Below are 19,418 nucleotides of genomic sequence, written 5' to 3'. Positions count from 1 at the left end.
GGAGAAATCAAAAATGAAACTTACTTTCCAAGTTTTCTTAAAGATTGGTGTGCAACCTGACCTCATACACCATGGGTAAAAATAGAACTAATGTTTCTATGTAGCTGTATCTTTTAATTGCTCCCTGCTTTCCAATCCTCTCTCTGCAGTCTCCAATTGCCTGAGCTCATGACTTTGAAAGGAACTCTAAATTCACTTCCCGTCACTTCCTTCCATCCAGTCCATCTTCACAGTACGTTGCATCGGGAAGGCTAACAGTATCGTCGAGAATGCCTGCCACCCTGGGCATTCCCTTTTCTCTCTTCTAGCTTCTAGGAGAAGATACAGGAGCTTGAAAGTCCAGGTGACCAGACTTAATTACAGCTTCTTCCACACTGCTATCAGACTTCAAAACCAATCACCTCTTTCACATCCTCTTCCCAATAGTGCTGTCATGTTCTCGGACTCTTAATTCTACCTCTCTCGATTATTCCATTGTTGTCACTTTAGCATGTCTTTTTGCACTTCATCAGATTGCACGACAATCTTTGCACCATTTTGCTGTTTTGCACTCATTGTTCTATTTAAATATGTATTTATCATTTACTCTGTTTACTCTGTGAGTTTCATGTGAACAAGGAATTTTATTGCATCCTGATGTATATTACAATCAACTGAATCAGATCTGAATCTTTCTTTCCCTTCCCTCATTCACATCAACTCTAAAATAATTATATCAATTTCAAACTGTGAGTAGTTTAGACTCGTTTTACTTTGCTTATTTGCCAAGGGAATTATGAACATGCTTGTGAACAATGATATCAATAATTGCAGTGACTTTAAAGAAGTCATTGAGACTGTCAATGTGAGGGGACTAATAGAGCATGATGAGGCTGGAATTGTGTTAATTCAAATGGCTGTTGCCTCTAAAGGCAGGAAGCCATCAAAGCTACAATGTTGTCACAAGCAATCAAATGTCTAATCAGAAATACCAAATATATAGATAGTAAAGTCTATAAGAATTATTTATAGTTTCATTTCCCGCATTTGTTCTTTCAACAGACATAGGCAGTCATGCGAAGATACTGACATGTCTTTAGATGGATACTTTGATTGATTGCTGAAACAAGATGGGCTAAATGATGATAACTTTAGTCTATTCATTCCGGAACTAGTACTTTGCAGCTGGTGAGAGAGGGGTGAAAATCCTTTTTGACTTACTTTGAAGACAAATTGGTCTTTGCTTGCAGCTGATAACATAAATTACAATGTAATACATCATTTTGCCATTTTGGTGCAATCTTGCCAAAGTTGCAAATCTACCATTAAAATGTGCCTATTCTAAGACTTGTATTTTTATTCTTGAAGTAACCAATTTTGCCCCTTAAAATACCGAGTGGTATTGAAATTAATTTTGTACTTTTCAACAAATAATTAAAAGGTTTGCTATTTCCAGCCTTTCCTGCTTTAATTTCCTCTTTCAATAACAAAGGACACAAATCGCCTTTCATTTTGAATGTGATGTTGACACAGGAATATGGTTGACAATGTCAGAAGCTTTCACTTGAGATCCACATCCATGCATTTCCTATAGGTCACTGGATGATAAACGAGAGTCCTCATTACTTTTATTCCTTGTTTTGTTACAGTGCCCAATGTACAGGTATCACTGCAACTCCCAAGTATGTCAGCAGAAATCAGGGTTCAAAACTGGGAATTGCTTATTCTGTATGGTTCAGTCTCAACAATGTTGTGTGCTTTATCTATTCTGTCATTGAAGATGTAGCCTAGAGGGTTTCTTTAACCTGTTGACTATGAAGAATAACTATATTTGTTTTCAATCTTTGATTATCCTGCAGTGCTTGTTCATTTTAGCAATTGAAGTCAACTGGCTCTCTGTAGACACACATATCTCATGGATGACCAAAATTAAATAAACATGATGCAAGTTACCTCAATGCTTGTAAATAGTTGAGTCAGGAAAGGAATTTGACCATCCTGAATTAACAAGTGTCACCAAAGATTTTTTTCTGCGTGTTAGTGGAATAATGATTTCATTGCACATCTGATTGCCCGTCATTTTTATCTCCTTCACTACTGCTCATAGTGCTACGGAGGATGTGTTGCACTGATACGCCAGCCTTTAGAAGATACACTAAACTCTGATCCTCTGTAGAACGTGAGAGATCCCATAGCACAATTTAGAGGGAGGGTAGGAAATTTATCCTTAGTTTTCTGGGCTAATATTAATCTCCCAAGTCCATTACCCTAAAAATCAATAATCTGGTCATTATCCTATTGCTGTTTGGAGCAGTTTGCTATGCACAAGTCGGCTGCTGAGTTTTCCACATTGTAACTTAATAACTTTATGGTGGATTCACAGTTTTGGCAAGATGATGCATTACATTGTGAGTCATGTTATCAGCTGCAAGCAAAGACCAATTTGTCTCCAAACTAAATCAATGGATGACAAGTACATTGCAATGTCCTGAACAGGATGTGAAAGGTTATATACAACTGCATATCTGGCTTTATTTATTTTCCATCAATCTTTCTTTTTCTCTCCCCATCTATTTTATAGCTCATTTCAGCCGATTGTCTAACCTTTATTTCTCCTGCTGTGTGAGTGATACATATTCAGTTCCATATTAACCTCTCTACTCTTGGGCTTCCTGTGGAAGAAGTTCACCAGTTTGTGTGCCTCCAGTCTCACTATACCCACCTTCCAACAGGACCTGGTATTCTGCGATCATGACGACATTAAAGGCATTTTATACAGTAAGAGGACATATATCAAGCTCGTTCTTTACACAGTCAAGGGTTTAACAGGCACCAGCACCACTTATTACACTTTGGGGCAGACCTGCCACTGTCCAGAGCTCAATGACCATCTGGCAGCCAGCAAAGCTCAACCCCAGCTTTAGCTGGCTGTCAAGGATTTCAAAAACCCCTGAATGTCCCTGACATTCAGAACCATTCAAAATCTATTAAAAATCAATTCAACAATTAAAAAAGCTACATAAAATTTAAAAAAACAAAATCACTTATCAACTTGCAAATCTTTTGAACACTTTAAAATATGAATTATATAAACAAATTAACAATTAAAAACCTTAAACATAATAATTAATTAAAAATTGTAAGTACCCTTCATCCTGGCAACCGTTCTTCTCCATTTGTAGAAACAGCTTTAAATGTTGTTGCCTCAGCAGCAGATTCCCCGGTGCAAATGCTAATGAATTTGACCACATTCATTGTCTGTTGCTAGACTCCCAAGTTTTTTGTAGCTTTTTTATTGTTGAATTTTTTAAATGTTTTTTAGGCACCAACAAAAAATCTGTAAGCTGTGGATCTCTTGTGTCTACATTTGGGCCTTTACTTTCCAAACATTTGCATGAGTAAATGGTAACAGTTCAACATAAAAGTGTTGGCATTTCCCAGTAAGTTATAGTCCACAGGGTTCAGCATTTTTGTGTTGTTTGTCTGCGTCATGACTCACCTCACTGGAAAGAATACTTGGGTAGGGATGGACGACGAGAAGCTGTTCTAACACCTCAATTGTTTGCCAAGGCTGAAAGCACAATCAGCTATGGAGACATTGATAGCAGTTTGAAACTCAGCTCAAATAATGTTACAGCTAAATATTAATTTTACAACCAGCAATATCTCCATGTCAGTGGGGGATGGTGATTTAAAAATATGTCATCTCAAAAACTTGTGGTATAGTCTGTTGGATAAGCCTTCAATTTAACTGTTGATCCTTAGGCCAAAATTAACACAAGAACATGAGAAGTAAGAACAGGAGCAGACTATAGCATCCATATCGAGCCTGCTTTTCTATTTATTGGGTGATCTGACCTTGGCCTCAGTACCACTTTCCTGTCAATTTCCCATAACCCTTGGCTCTCCGACAGACTAAAATACACCGATCTGAGACTCAAACATCTTTGATGATTCCACTTCTACAACTTTCTGGGGTTGAGAATTGCAATGATTCATGTCCCTCTGAGGGAGGAAATTTTTCCTCATCTCCATCATAGATGGATGTCCCTTCTTCTGAATCTATACCCCTTGGTTCTAGATTCTGTCATGAGCAGCATCTGTCCTATCGCCCTCTCTGAATCTTTCGTAATTCAATGGGATCATCTCTCAGTCTTCTCATCTCCAATGAAAATGATTTGAACCAGGAATCAACATAATGAGCCTTCTCTGCACAGCCTCCATTGCAAGTATATCCCTCTTTAAATAAAGAGACCAAAACTGTATGCATTACTCCAAGCATGATATTGTCAGCATCTTGTGTAGTTGTTGCAAAACCTCCCCACTTTTATACTCACCTCGCTTTATACTGAAGGCTAACATTCCATTAATGGTTCTAATTACTTGCTGTACTTGCATGCTAACTTTCTGTCGCTTACCTACGAAGGCAACCAGATCCCTCTGTACTGAGGCGTTCTGTCATCAGTCTCCATATACACAATATCCTGCTGTTCTGTTATTCCTATCATTGTGGATAACACCTTGGTGTTTCCAATGGGATCATACAGCACAGGAATGGGTGGCTTTCAGCTCACCTTGTCCGTGCCGAGTGTGATGCCTATATACACTAATCCCACTTGTCTACATCCGGCGTTTGATCCTCTATACCTTTCCTATCTGTCCAAATACCTATCCAAAACATACCTGTCCAGATGCCTTTCAAACATTGTAATTATACCTGCCTCCACTACCTTCTCTGGCAGCTCATTCCAGATATTCACCTCCCTCTGTGTGAAAAACTTACCTCTCAGATCCCCTTTAAACTTCTATCCTCTCACCTTAATTCTGTGCCCTCTAGTTCTAGGCTCCCCTGCCCTGGGAAAAAGGTTATGAGCATCTATCCTAGCTGTGCCCCGCATAACTTTATAAACCTCTATAAGGTCTCGCATTCCAGTGGGAATAAGCCCAGCCTATCCAACCTTTACTTATAACTACAGCTCCCCATTCTGGGCAACGTTCTGGTGAATCTCTACTGCACTCTCTCTACTGCTACCACATCCTTCCTGTAGTGTAGCAACCAGAACTGTAATCAATATTCTAAATGTCCTCTTTGTATTAGCGAGACAATATAACATTTCAAGCAGGCTTGTCAATCTTCAGTGTAACTGAAGTAAAGAAACTTACAAAGAAATTCCCATATTTCTTCATATTTTGTCTCCATATTAATAAATTATGTCAGCAGTTATCCTTGGCATTTCACTTTCATGTTGATAAACAGCACTGAGAATCATTTCTCATGTTTGTCGGGCTCATTGATTTTATTAATGTTAAACCAGTGAACCAAATTATACAGGATATTCAATTTTTACTTAATCAACCCTGTTCTGATAAACTTGTGAAAGGAGTTCAGGAAGAGAGAATATGCTTCCAGATGTGACAGAACCCTTCCCACCATCCGTCACCACTTGAACATCCCTTCTGCTGGGAGATCACAGAATAAAATATTTCTGTTTGTTAAAGCAAACACTGCATTTAAACTGGAGACACAGGAGACTGCAGATGCTGGAATCTGGAGCAACAAACAATCTGCAGGAGGAGCTCAGCAGGTCAGGCAGAATCTGTGGGGCGGAAAAGAATGTTGACCCAAAACATCGACAATTCCTTTCGTCTCACAGTCGCTGTTCGACCTGTTGAGTTCCTCCAGTAGATTGTTCGTTACTGCATTTCAACAGATAATAAACCTGATTCTGATACTCCTCATAAGTACAGGAGATTCCACAGTATTCTTACTGCCAGTGAAGTGCTGTTCTACTTTAAGGCAAGGAGAAGAGAATTTTTGATGTTGATCCAGGGATAAAAATGAGCCAGGAGACAGGAGAGTACTCTCTGCCCTCCTTGCAAGTATTTTCGAGGGATATTTACATCTTTCCCATCCACAGAAAATGGCAGCCTTGTTTTAACATCACTTCTGACTGACAGCCCTTAACACACCAACTTTCAGTATCATTCTTCTGGTCACCATTTTAACACAGGTGTTAACCGTTGTATGGAAAAATCCTATTCTCGAGCTATCCCATCCTACCTGTAACTGTGGTTTATCCCTTATTCAGATTTTTCTCATTGCCAACAGCCTCTGCAGAATGCTGTGCAGCAACTCAGGGCTTTGCACATTGGTGAGTATTATTTTGACCCCATCTCCTCACCTTCTCTTACTGTCCTTGGTAAACATTTCTAATGCATCTTTTGTCAGAGTTTTCATTTATATTCATTAAATCCACCATCAGCTGGGAAGTGAATCTAATGCATTATTCATTTCACTATAAACCAGTGAGCAGCTGAATAGTACATCTATAATCAACGTTATGAATACACATCTAACTGCTGCATAAATCCACTCAAATAAGAATAGTTTACAGAAGAGAAGAGGCAATGAAATTTGATTCCATAATTATAATATTTTTTGCCTCTGGTCTGCAATTGGCAACAGGACAGCAAATAATTTTGTTTACATATCCTTTTTTGCAGGTCATCTCAGTTTATTGACCTTGAACCATTGCTCTAGATGTCCGATGAAGTGCTAGAAGCAAGTGAGTTTTAAGCATAGCAATTGCCGTTGCTGATGCAGCGGTCGAGCATACAACCTGTTGTTGAGACATTTCTCTGAGCATTCTCGGGCCTTGAAAGTGGATTGGACCAAGTTTTGGTGCATTAAAACATTGCGTTGTTTTGCTCTGATTTTGTCAGCAAAAAAACTGTGAAATTGGTCAAAAGAAGGTGAAAGGGTGTTAGGATGTTTCGTAACCAAATGCAAGTGCTATCATGAAGAAGGTACACCACTGCCTCTTCTTTCCTAGAAGCTCAAGTAGATTTGGCATGTCACCAAATACTCTAATTTCTGCAGGTGCACTGTTGAAAGTATCCTGACTGGTTGCATCATGACTGTTAGGGCAATTCCAATGCACAGGAATGCAAGAGGCTGCAGGGAGCAGTGGCCACAGCCCGGTCCATCATGGACACAGCCCTCCCCACCACTCCCAGCATCTACAGGAGGCACATCTACAGGAGGTAAATCTACAGGAGGCACTGCGATGCAGCTGCAAGTAAGTTTTTCATTGCACTTGCGCATCCCCGTACTTGTGCATTTGACAATAAACTCAACTTTGCCTCAAGATAGTGACATTGATCATCATCAAGAATCCCCACCACCTGAGTCATGCCTTCTTCTCGCTGCTACCATTGGGAAGGATGTACAGGAGCCACCACATTCAGGAACAGCTACTTTCCTACACCATCAGGTTCTTGAATTGACTACACTACAGACCACCTCTTGCACTACCGAAGCCTTGTCTCTGAGGGGATTTTTTTGCACTAATGCCTTGTCTTGAACAGTCTCTTTTTTCCACTGTCTGGTATAATTCATGTGCAATTTATGTTCCATGTGTTTCCTGTACTTTTGTGCCTGTGGTGCTGCTGCAAGCAAGTTTTTCACTGTACCTGTACCTCACCGTACTTGTGCATGTAACAATAAACTCGACTTGACTTGCGTGGTTCCCAATGGGACCATGTTCAGCTCAGTGCAGTTGCCAATAATTTGCTGCAGACCAATCAGAGAAAGGCATTAGCCCTTAAAGGTACACTCCCTGGGTTACCCACATAGCAGCAAAGTACACAATGGGTGCTACAGAAGAAAGAGAGGAAGAAAGAGAGGAAGAAAGGAGAGGGAGACAGTGGATGATCTGGTCAATGAGATATCTTGCGCACTCTGTAAAAGCCTGGGGGGAAGTGGCTACTGTTGTCTCCTTCAGGAATGAGAATCCTTGCACTGTAAGTAATGCAGAAAAAAATTTCATGATCTCACCAGGTACGCCAGGATGATCACCACACTGCTGGTAACACCAGTAAAATGGAGATCCATACAGGAAAAAGTACTTTATGCAGAGATCTGTGTTCTTTAAGCAATGTGCTACTTCTGAGAATATATAGAGGTCTTGTAGAAAGACAGAGATTCACTTATTTCTGTAATGTATTCAGTGGAGGTGGATCTACACAGCAGGATGTCAGGGATGATCATGACAATGCTTCCCTCCTTGACTCGGCTAGAAAAGAGGCTTATGGCTGCTGAGCAGGCACCTCCCTCTGATAGCCTCCTTCTTCTTCCCGCTCCTCTTCCTCCTCCTACGCTTCAGGCTCCACCTCAGGGCCTTCAAGCTCTGGATCTCCTTGCTGCTCTTCCTCTGAACTTACTGCTGTCTTTGATATTCTAGACAGTGCAGCAGTAGCACAAGGTTAAGGGCCCACACTCACAGGCCAAATACGTAGGGTATGTCAACTGTTGAAAACAACCAGCAGCACAGAGTGCCTTCAGTACCAAAGCAACCATGCATGATGTCAGAGATATGACATTAATCCTCAGTATATTCCCCTGACGATTCTCAACCACCAGAACATCAGGGAAAAGTCAAGACCCATTCCATTGATATTCACTTAAAATTGAAGAGGAAAGGGAGCAGACTTCCTCCCCTCTTAGCCTCTTCTTCATCCGTACCACCCATTGTGTACTTTGCTGCTATGTGGGTCACCCAGGGAGTGTACCTTTAAGGGTTAATGCTTTTCTCTGATTGGTCTGCAGCAAAGTGTTGGCAACTGCCCTAAACTGAATGTGGTCCCATTGGGAACCATGTAAGTGTGGTCAATAGCTCCAAGCAGGCATGGGAAGGCAGGAACATTGGCAAATCCCAAAGCCTGCGATCTACTATTTCCTCATGGAAATGAAAGTAAATGGTGTTATTCCTTTCCACATGCAGTTTCTTTGTGGTATCTTTGAGAAACATAGAAGAGATCTATGGCTGCTGGGAACCATCCTGTGACATTGACCTCCACGGACTAGGCACAAGAGTTTGACTAAAGATACTTTGTGTAGAACATCACAAATCTCAGTTTGCAAAACCTGAGCTTGTGAAACATTCATGGGAGAAGCCCAGGCAGGATGTATCTCCTCTGAAGACGCTGGGCGTTGGCTTTGCACAGATGGGCACGTCTTTGACACCTGTTCTGAGACCCTTGACCCTCCCTGAGAGGTCTGGAATGCCAGTGGTATCATTGTTTAATGCAAGGTAGATTGTGAGGTCAGAGTCCATCCCATCATTTAAGGGAACTGTTCAATAGTCTTATCACAGTAGAAGCATCACAGGCACATAGCATTAGACAATGTCTCAGCAAATAAATAATGCAAGGAGCACTTCCTGTTAGCTTTGGCAGACTTTGTGGACCTTTGGAAGTGTCTGAACAGCCTGCAGTCAGTTCTGAAGCTGCTCAGTCAGTCAAGTCAAGACAAGTTTATTGTCATATGGACAGGTACATGTCAGCACAAGTGCAATGAAAAACTTACTTGGTACTGGTATTGATATTGGTTTATTATTGTCACTTGTACCGAGGTACAGTGAAAAACTTGTCTTACGTACTATTCGGACAGGTCAATTCATTACACAGTGCAGTTACATTGAGTTAGTACAGAGTGCATTGAGGTAGTACAGGTAAAAACAATAACAGCACAGAGTAAAGTGTCACAGCTACAGAAGAAGTGCAGTGCAGGTAGACAATAAGGTGCAAGGTCTCAACAAGGTAGATTGTGAGGTCAGAGTCCATCTCATTATTTAAGGGAACTGTTTAATAGTCTTATCACAGTAGAAGCATCACAGGCACATAGCATTAGAAGCACAACATTCAGCAGAAACACATAAATTATACAAGAATTGTGCAAGAAACAGCACAAAAAATAAACAAGGTTCATTGTAGTGCAAAGTGGTCATAGTTTTGCTCTACTAAGCTGGTGATTAGGATTGTGCCGGTTGGTTCAAGAACAAAATGGTTGAAGGGAAGTAGCTGTTTGTGAACCTGGTGGTGTGGGACTTCAGGCTTCTGTACCTCCTGCCCAATGGTAGCTGCGAGAAGATGGCATGGCCCAGATGGTGGGAATCTTTGTTGATAGATGTTGCTTTTTGAGGCAGCGCCTCATGTAGATGCTGTCAGTGATGGGGAGTGACGTGCCTATGATGTACTGGGCTGAATCTACTACTCTCTGCAGTTTCTGCAGGTCAAAGAATGTCAGCAGACTTTAAATACCGATGAAAACTAAGATATTGTTTGATGTGCTCCTGGTGCAAATGAGCTCCAGTTTATATAATGTGGGCAGAAATGTGTGCTATCCGAATAGTGGTGTCAATTGGTGCTTGCCTTAACCTTGGAAAACATATGAGACTTTAAAATGAATGGTGCATGGAAGTGCTCATTCTAAATTAATTTCACCCAGAGATTAGCTCAAGTTACACTGCATAAAACTGAAATTGTATAGTGCATTTTATGTACTGTGTGATCCAACTTTTAGGTTAAGTTCGAATAGCAATGCAGAAGAATGGTGTCCAAACATGGAGAAGAAAGCAAAATACTGACAATGCTGAAGATCGGAAATAAAAACACAAAATCCCAGAAATACTCAGTGGGCCAGGCAGCACCTGTGGTGAATGAAGACGAGTTAATATTTTGGGTTGATGACCTTTTGGTAATGAACCTAATGTAAATCTCCACTGTCACCCCTTTCTCTTTACGTTGAACATCACATCTTTAATTTAACCTCTTCTGCCTTCCGATCAATCTCAGACTTTCTACATCTCTCTGTCTGTTCTGCCTTTTTCCTGTTCCAATGAAAGGCATCAATACGAAATATTAACTGTTTCTCTCCCCACAGTCTGCCTGAGCTCCTGAATATTTCAACCCTTTTATAGCTGTCTAAATACGGTTGGTATTTCAAAGTATTCTCACAGGCATGATGGGTCGAGCAACTTCCTCTGTGCTTAATTAATCAATAGAACATAGAACAGTACAGCAGCACACACAAAATGCTGGAGGAACTCAGCAAGTCAGGCAGCATCTATGGACGGAAATAAGCAGTCAACGTTTCGGGTCGAGACCCTTCACCAGTACAGCACAGGAACTTGGCCCACGATGTCTACGCTGAACACAACGTCACTCTTCTGCCTGTGCATGATCCACATGTCTCCATTCTCTGCATGTTCATGTGTCTATCTAAAAGCCTCTTAAACACCACTATCCTATCTGCTACCACCACTGCCCCTGGCAGTCTGTTCCAGGCCCCTATTTAGAATATCACCATTATTGACAATAATTTCTAGCATTTAATTAGGAACAGGTGAGAGCAGAAACTCAGCCTTTATTTGACATGCTAAGGTTGTGATATGTTAATATATGTAAGTTAGATTCTGCATCTGAAATTCAGTTCCATTGAAGTTTGAATCAGAGTTCAACACACCACCACTAGTGTGACACTTTCAGCACAACAGAGGAACAATTTCTATTGCTTTAACATCCAAAACTGCACTGAAGTGCCTACCTTTATTTGCATCCATCCCTCCAACTGCATACAGAGCTCCAACTGTAGACTTCCGAGGCCTAGTTCTTGGACTCTGCATTAGAGGCCGTCTCTCTGGCAACAGGTGATACTTCATGGCTTCCAAAATAAGCTTTTGGCACTCAAGGTCATCTTTGAAAAGGACGTTGTTTTCAAGGTCAGCCAGAAGCTGAAAAACAAAATAAAAATGCAGGCAACTAATTTCCATGTGTGGCAGGAACAAGTGTCAGTCAGTCGGAACAGATCATCAAGTATAGATCAGTCTGTGGAAGGAGCTACAAGCAGTTCTGATGCAATTGTAAATGAAAACTGAGTTCACATCATTTATCAACGATAGCAACACTTCAAGGTTATATCTTAGTTTTGTCACTTTGTCTGAGGACAAACCAATGATGATGGAGAAGAATTCAAAGTTTGACGTTCCTGTCACTAAATTGAATTTTATATTCAGTAACATGTATCTTGTTCCTAAGGGCGGCACGGTAGCATAGCGGTTAGCATGACGCTATTACAGCACCAGCGATCGGGATTCGATTCCCGTCGCTATCTGTAAGGAGTTTGTACGTTCTCCCCGTGTCTGCATGGGTTTCCTCCGGGTGCTCCGGTTTCCTCGCACATTACAAAGACATACGGGTAGGTTAATTTGGGTTTAAAAATGGGCAGCGCAGACTCGTTGGGCTGGAAGGGCCTGTTACCATGCTGTAAATAAAATTTTAAATTTTTTTTAAAAATGCAGAGGATTAACTAGCAATACATATCATTACAGTGCAGTACTGATGTGATTGCGAACCACAAACAGATTGATAATGAATGCTGAGAGAAAAAAGAGTTATTATGGCTTTATATTTGCAGAGACCCATTCTCAGTTTAAAGACTGTCAGTTCGCTCCCCTAAGTGTGAGTGGTTTAATTTTATTATATTTGATTCATACTGCCCTGTATAGTAGCACAACAGGGGATACAACAATGGCATGGCCTTATGGTGTGAGCACTTGTGCTTTCTGTCTCCATGAAGATACTTTGGATATGACCAGAGGCAAACCTAGCGTCATTTCATTAGTCAAGGTACTGAAACAGAGGAACAAAAGAATGTTAAAGACCCCCAATACACAGCATCAATCCAGGTCAGTTCCTTCTGCCATGTGCCATGAAGATCTGCTTCTATAGGGGTGGCCCATGCCATATGTAGGCTATAGTTGCACTGTATGGCATAAAAAGCAAACTGCTGGAGGAACTCAGTGAGTCAAGCAACATCGGTTGGAGGAAAGGAATAGTTAATGTTTCAGGTCGAGACCCTGCATCATGACATGGACAATTCCTTTCCTCCCACAGATGTTGCTCGACCAGCTGTCTTCCTCCAGCAATTCGACTTTTGCTCTAGATTCTAGCATCTGCAGTCCCTTTTGTCTCCATGCATTGTATGTCGTCGGACGTTTGAAACACTGCATCATGGGCACATTGTGTTGCACATAAACATGTAAAAAGATTTGCAAGCCAGAGTTTTCCTGGGTCTGTTGCTGATTCCCCATCGAACAGTTATGAAGTTGTTTTCCCTCGTCACAACACATCAGTCATCTGCTTGAAACATCGGCAAGCGACAGATTGACTGATGTTCACTGTCGAGGTTAGAATGAGCAAAGGATTCAAAGTTTTGCTGAAATAGCCAAGGAAATCAAAACTGTGGTAGGCTCGATAGCGTTCAGCATCATTCATAACAGTTGATTAAAACATTCAAGAAATAGATACTATTTAAAAGATCTAATAGCCCTATCAATCCTTATCTATAGCAAAATATGATTTGGAAACAAATTTTCTGAATGATTTTCTTATATTATTCTAACTTGTTACGTCTCTACTTTCACCCACATTGTTGATTATCTCTTCACCAACTATTCCTAATTCCTGCTTAATGCCTAGTTGCCTCCTGTTTGGAGCATCTGCTACAAGGCATTACGTAGAGTGCTGGACGGCAGTGTTGAATTTGGACGTTACTTGACCATGAACCTTCCGCAATCACCTTGCAGGACACAGCAGCCCACTTGATAGGCACTCTTTCCACAACTATTCACTCAGTCCACCACTAACGCATAGTAAGAGCAGTTTGTACCATCTACAGCATGCACTGCAGCAACTCACCAAGACTCTTTAGATAGCTCCTTACAAACCCACGACCTCAACCAGCTAAAAGCAAGGCAACACCACCACCTGGAAGTTGTCTTCCAATCTGACTTGGAAACATCTCACCGTTCCTTCACCATCGCTGGGTCAAAATCCTGGAACTCCCTCCCTAACAGCATTGGTGGTACACCCACACCTTAAGGGCTTCAGCAGTTCAAGAAGGCAGCTCACCACCACCTTCTCAAGGACAATTGGAAACGGGCAATTAAATGCTGGCTCAACCTATGAAGCCCACATCCCTTGAATGGATAACATAAGAAAATCACACATCGTCAATATGATTGATTCCTATTTATGATCTTTGGCAGAGTCAGCTCAGTCAGTGGATAAGTTCGGTCCAGTGAAACGAATTGATCACTCCTTTCATACCTGTAAATGACACAGGAGGAGAGAAATGAGAATTGGAAGAGCAAGTTTCTACATTTGTGTAAGCCATCTGTCTTACTAATGCCTTATAGGAGAGGAAATCTCATATGGTTGCCTAGTCTGGGCAAGTTGTGACTCCAGGAACACTAATGCAGTGACTAATAACCCAGAAAGTCATTCATTTCATGAGCATCAATGAAATGCAAGAAAGACTGGCCTTGCCAATAACAGCCAGAAATTTAGAAAAAACAGAACTGGGAAAAAGCATAAACCGCAATCAAACCCGATATTTCTCATATTTCCTCACTACATAGAAGGCCATTCAGCCCACTGGGTCTGTACTGGCTTTCAGAGTACTCTCATCAAGTCCATTACTCTGATTAGAGTAAAAATAGAATCTGCACCAGTAGGGATCCCATTATATATAAATATAAATGTTAAATCAGAAGGAACTCCTTGGGCTTCCCCTGCTGGAGACTTACACACACTGTAGAACCAATAGAAAACTACAACATTAAAGCATGTAGTCAGTTTTTGTTCAGTGAGTCAGAAGAGAGAGAGAGAGAGTCCACTTTGTCATTAACCTGTAGTGGGAAACAGGTATTTCTATGGGCGGCCACGTCTCGAATGTCTTCGGGGTGGCAGATACTTTGGAACAAAGCAGTGGACATTATTGGAGATTGAGGTGTCGTAGGGGTTCCATCGTGGAACATGTGGATTTCGTAATTTCTCTCTATATTCTCTCTACATTTTCTCTTCAGTCAACGGTGGTTTTGCAAAAGCCTTTGCTCACGTTTCACCTCATGACTTGCTGAACTGAACTTGGAGAACTATTCCTAGACTTGGGGTTTGGGAATTTGCCACACACACACTTTGAGTTTAGTTTTGGGGTTAATGCTTGATACCTAATATTTTTACTTTACTTATTATTACAAGTAGTTATTAATAAAATATTTTCTAACACTTGTACATGACTCGGTGTGTCTCTATTGTTGCTGGTACATAATGAAATTGGGGGCTCATCCAGGACTGATCCCAAGATTGACGAGAGTAGTCCAAAATCGAACTCAAGACAAGAGGTCTGAGTTTGAACAAACTGGGGCTTATTGGACAACTGATTGTTGGTCGGCCTAATAAATCTCTTTGAAAATTGGCTTGTGTGTGTGGAAACCAGCAACAATGGATAGATTTTTGAAAAAGCCAACCCCTGTTGGATTGCCGGGGATGAGGAAGAATGATTTGTTGAACATTGCTACAGAGCTAAACCTTGAAACAGTGAAGCCGTCTATGAGAAAGGCTGATATTCAGAAAGAGATAGCTGGCCATTATGTGAAGGAGAAGGTGTTTGGGGAGGATGTGCTAAAACAGCTTCCTGGGAGTAACCCAGAGATTTCTGATGCTCAGTTGCAGCTAGAACAAACGCGGGTGAAGTTAGAGGCTGAGGCAGAACAGAAGGCTGTTAAAACAGGATTAAAGCATGTAGCTCGTCTCACCTGCTTTGCCATCAATGAGTTTGTGTTTGATCTATATAAGATATTTATTAGTCACATGTACATCAAAACACACAGTGAAATGCGTTCTTTTGCATTACTGAGTATGCGCTGGGGGCAGCCTGCAAGTGTCACCACTCTTTCGGCGCCAACAAAGCATGCCCACAGCTCCTAACCTGTACGTCTTAGGAATGTGGAAGGAAACCGGAGCACCCGGAGGAAACCCACGCAGACAAATGGGGAGAATGTACAAACTCTTTACAGACAGTGGCCAGAATTGAACCCAGGTCACTGGCGCTGTAATAGCATTATGCTAACCACTACACTACCGTGCCTGCCCTATGGTCTATGGCCATAGACCCTTCTCTTAATAGTTCTGTTTAACAGAAGTCAATGAGTCTCAGATTTAAGACCTACCATCAAATGCCATTTATGAAAATGAGGTCCAAACTTCCAGCAGTCGTTATGTATATGATCCAGATTACTCTGTTTCCAAGCAAACACTGGCACCGGCAGTAACAGCAACCTGAAAATATATCCCTATATTTTTGCAGAACATGTAACCACTCTGTAGAATACATTCATTTGATCTGTAAGTGGGACACAGAGTATTCAGCTGTCACTTTAAGCTCAGTCCCACTCCTGCTCTTTGGATTTTTATACTATTTCAATAAAGCTCAGTGGAAACTTGAGAAACAGCACCACGTCTTCCCTCTGGGTAAATTGCATCCTTATGGATCCAATATTAAATTCAACAACTTCAGGGAACTCATTTCCTCTGTCTGCCAATTCTCCCATAAGACATCAGTCTATAACATTGACTCAGTATTTTTTTCTTTGCTCACGTCCTGCTGAGAACTTCTTAACAGCTCTGAATCTCACAGTTAGTACATCTCCATTTGTTTGGGTTATCTCTCCCTAAATGGCAATAACTTTAAAACCAGATGGCTTCATTGACAGCTTATCTCCATGGCAATCCTGCACTCACCCTATCAGAGGTATTTCCTTTGTCCTATCCTTTCCTCTTCATTGTCTCTACAACTTGCTTCCACACTTTTACAGTTCTGATGAAGGATCTTTGCCCTGAAACATAAACTCTGTTCCTCTCCTCACAGGTGCTGCCTGACCCACTGAGAGTTTCTAACATTTTATGCTTTTATTTTTATTTCAAATTTCTCGGCTTTGCAGCTTTTTTTTTGATTTTCAACGCCGAGTTCAACAATTTTAGATACTCAGTTTTACCAACTTTTACCATCCATGTTCTCTTTCTTATAATTACAGATATTTTTCTGCTTCTCTCATTTATACCTCCTCAAGACCGACACTATTATTAACTAATCACTACCACATTCTTTCAAGTTGTACCATCACTATTTTTGGGAATTCATCTTCACTGCCCTATCTCAGACATTTACTTGTACTCTCTCCTCCTCTCCTCTGCTTTCTCCATATCTTCAAACTTGTTTCACCTCTAACTTTTCCCAGTTCTGAAAAGAGGTCATCAACCCATAATGTCAACTCCTTTCATTCATCACAGATACTACCTGAGTATATCCAGCATTTTCTGTTTTATATCAGATTCCCGACATCTACAATATTTTATTTCTAGATCTTTATGTTCACTGCTGTCAGTACTCTACATTCTGTTCTCACCTTCACTATTGTTATAGCCCAGATTCATGCTAGAAGTCAGAATGAAATTGCCTTTTGTGTCTGTTGCTTGCCATTCCCTCATCAGACCTCTGCAGAAAGATCGAAGACTCTCAAAGCCACAAAAGTATGAGAAGGGATTGGAGAGAAGGCTACTTATCAACAAACCTCACAGTCAGATTTATTATCACTGACATATGACGTGAAATATGTCATTTTGCAGCAGCAGTACAGTGCAAAGACATAAAACCTATAAATTACAAAAATAAATAGTGCAGAAAAAAGGAATAATGAGGTAGTGTTCATGGGTTCATGGATCGTTCAGAAATCTGATGGCGGAGGGGAAGAAGCTGTTCCTGGATCATTGAGTACGGGTCTTCAGGCTCCTGTACCTCCTCCCTGATTGCTGTAATGAGAAGAGGACATGTCCCAGATGGTGAGGGTCCTTAATGATAGATGTCGCCTTCTTGAGGCAGCGTGTCTTGAAGATGCCCTCGATGGTGGGGAGGGTTGTGCCCGTGATGGAGCTGGCTGAGTCTACAACCCTCTGCAGCCTCTTGCGATCCTATGCATTGGAGCCTCTGTACCAGGCTGTGATTCAACCAGTCAGAATGCTCTCCACCGTACATCTATATAAATTTATAAGACCCTTTGGTGACATACAAATCTCCTCAAACTCCTAATGAAGTAGAGCCACGGGCATGCCTTCTTTGTGATTGCATCAACATGTTGGCCCCACACCTGGAGCACTCATCTTTACCATCACCTGAGTGTGATTACAATGATAAAAAGTACTCCTGAACACAGTGCTACAGCCGCGCACATTGAAACCAGCCCCTGTGGTGCTGTGTGTCTCTCTTCTAAATTCACATAAGTGCATACTGTGTCAAAAAACATCAAATAAAAAGAGAAAAACACTGCTAAACTTAATTTGATTATGCCATTCTCAGATTGCAACTTTTGACTCTGGCTGATATTTATGTTTTCGATTGAAGATCGAAATCCCTTCTCTCCAATTATTTTGTATGTGTCGCTGGATCCGTGAACATCACAGATGTGCCAGTTAAGCCCAAGACACTATGTTGAATAGCCACGTTAGATAAATAAAGCCATCACATCTAAGCTCTCATCAGTTACCTTCACCAGGAGAACAAAGAAATATTTTAAATGTGTGGCAGCAAGTCTATTATCTTCCAACAGTGACCCTGTACAAGCTTCCAACAACCAACTGGGATTCTATTATCCCACAGAGTGTAATCAGATGCCTATGATTCTGTACGATCCTGCTTGGATCTGCTTGAAGGCTGCTATTTCTTTCAGATGAAACATCTTCGTGGTTGATTGATGCCCACCACAGGAAAACTGCTGCGGTTTGGAACCCCCGCAGCACCAGTCTGTCCAAGAGTCGAGCTTTGGGAGATTGAAAATCAATGGCACTTGGTGTAATGTTGGTTATGTCCATTGCATATAGCTGGCAGCTCTCAGACTGAAAGAATATATTTATAAGCTGTATGACCCACTGAGTGTTTGCATATATTTCCACCTTTTTTTTCAGCTTTTTAATTGGTAATTGGTTTATTATTGTCACATGTACTGAGATACAGTGAATAGCTTTTGCTTGCATGCCATCCAGACGTACATAAGTATATTGAAGTAGTACAAAGGGGAGAAAAAAACAGAATGCAGATTATAGTGTTACAGTTACAGACAGTGCAGGAAGATGAATAAAGTGGAAGGGCCATCATGAGGTATATTGAGAGATCAAGTGTTCGCACGGTAGCGTAGCGGTTAGTGTAGTGTGATTACAGCACCAGCGACCTGGGTTCAATTCCCGCCGCTGTCTGTAAGGAGTTTGTACGTCCTCCCCGTGTCTGCGTGGGTTTCCTCCGGGTGGTCCGGTTTCCTCCCACATTCCAAAGATGTACGGGTTAGGAGCTGTGGACATGCTATGTTGGCGCCGGAAGAGTGGCAACACTTGCGGGCTGCCCCCAGCACATTCTTAGCAACGCAAAAAGATGTATTTCACTGTGTGTTTCAATGCACGTGACTAATGAATAAATATCTTATCTTTTATGTATAAGAGGTCTGCTCAAGGGTCTTCTAACAGTGGCATAGAAGATGTCCTTGAACCAGGTGGTACATGTTCTCAAGCTTTTGTATTTTCAAGCTGTTTATACTTTTATGGCATCTTTCACATCCCTCTTAACATGGAAATGTAGAAAATAAGATAGGAGTGGGCCATTCATTCGTTTGAGATACAAGAGAGTGCAGATGCTGGAATCTAGAGGGAAAAACAAACTGCTGGAGGAACTCAGTGAGTCAAGCAGCATCTGTGCGGTGAAAGGCAGAGTC

The 19,418-nt window shown here is 41.3% G+C and overlaps 1 protein-coding gene across 1 annotated transcript in view; it reads right to left on the bottom strand.

The window, feature by feature from the left end:
• Positions 1–19,418, bottom strand: part of LOC127575909 (kelch-like protein 1) — a 276,782-nt gene that overhangs the window by 48,908 nt on the left and 208,456 nt on the right. Inside the window, exon 6 of the mRNA XM_052026137.1 lies at positions 11,366–11,552. Coding sequence (XP_051882097.1) covers positions 11,366–11,552 — 187 coding nt within the window. The remainder of the gene's footprint in view (positions 1–11,365; positions 11,553–19,418) is intronic.

Source organism: Pristis pectinata, chromosome 11 (genome assembly GCF_009764475.1).
Source record: "Pristis pectinata isolate sPriPec2 chromosome 11, sPriPec2.1.pri, whole genome shotgun sequence".
In the NCBI taxonomy this organism is placed as follows: Eukaryota; Metazoa; Chordata; class Chondrichthyes; order Rhinopristiformes; family Pristidae; genus Pristis; species Pristis pectinata.
This window is presented reverse-complemented; position numbering and strand designations above follow the sequence as displayed.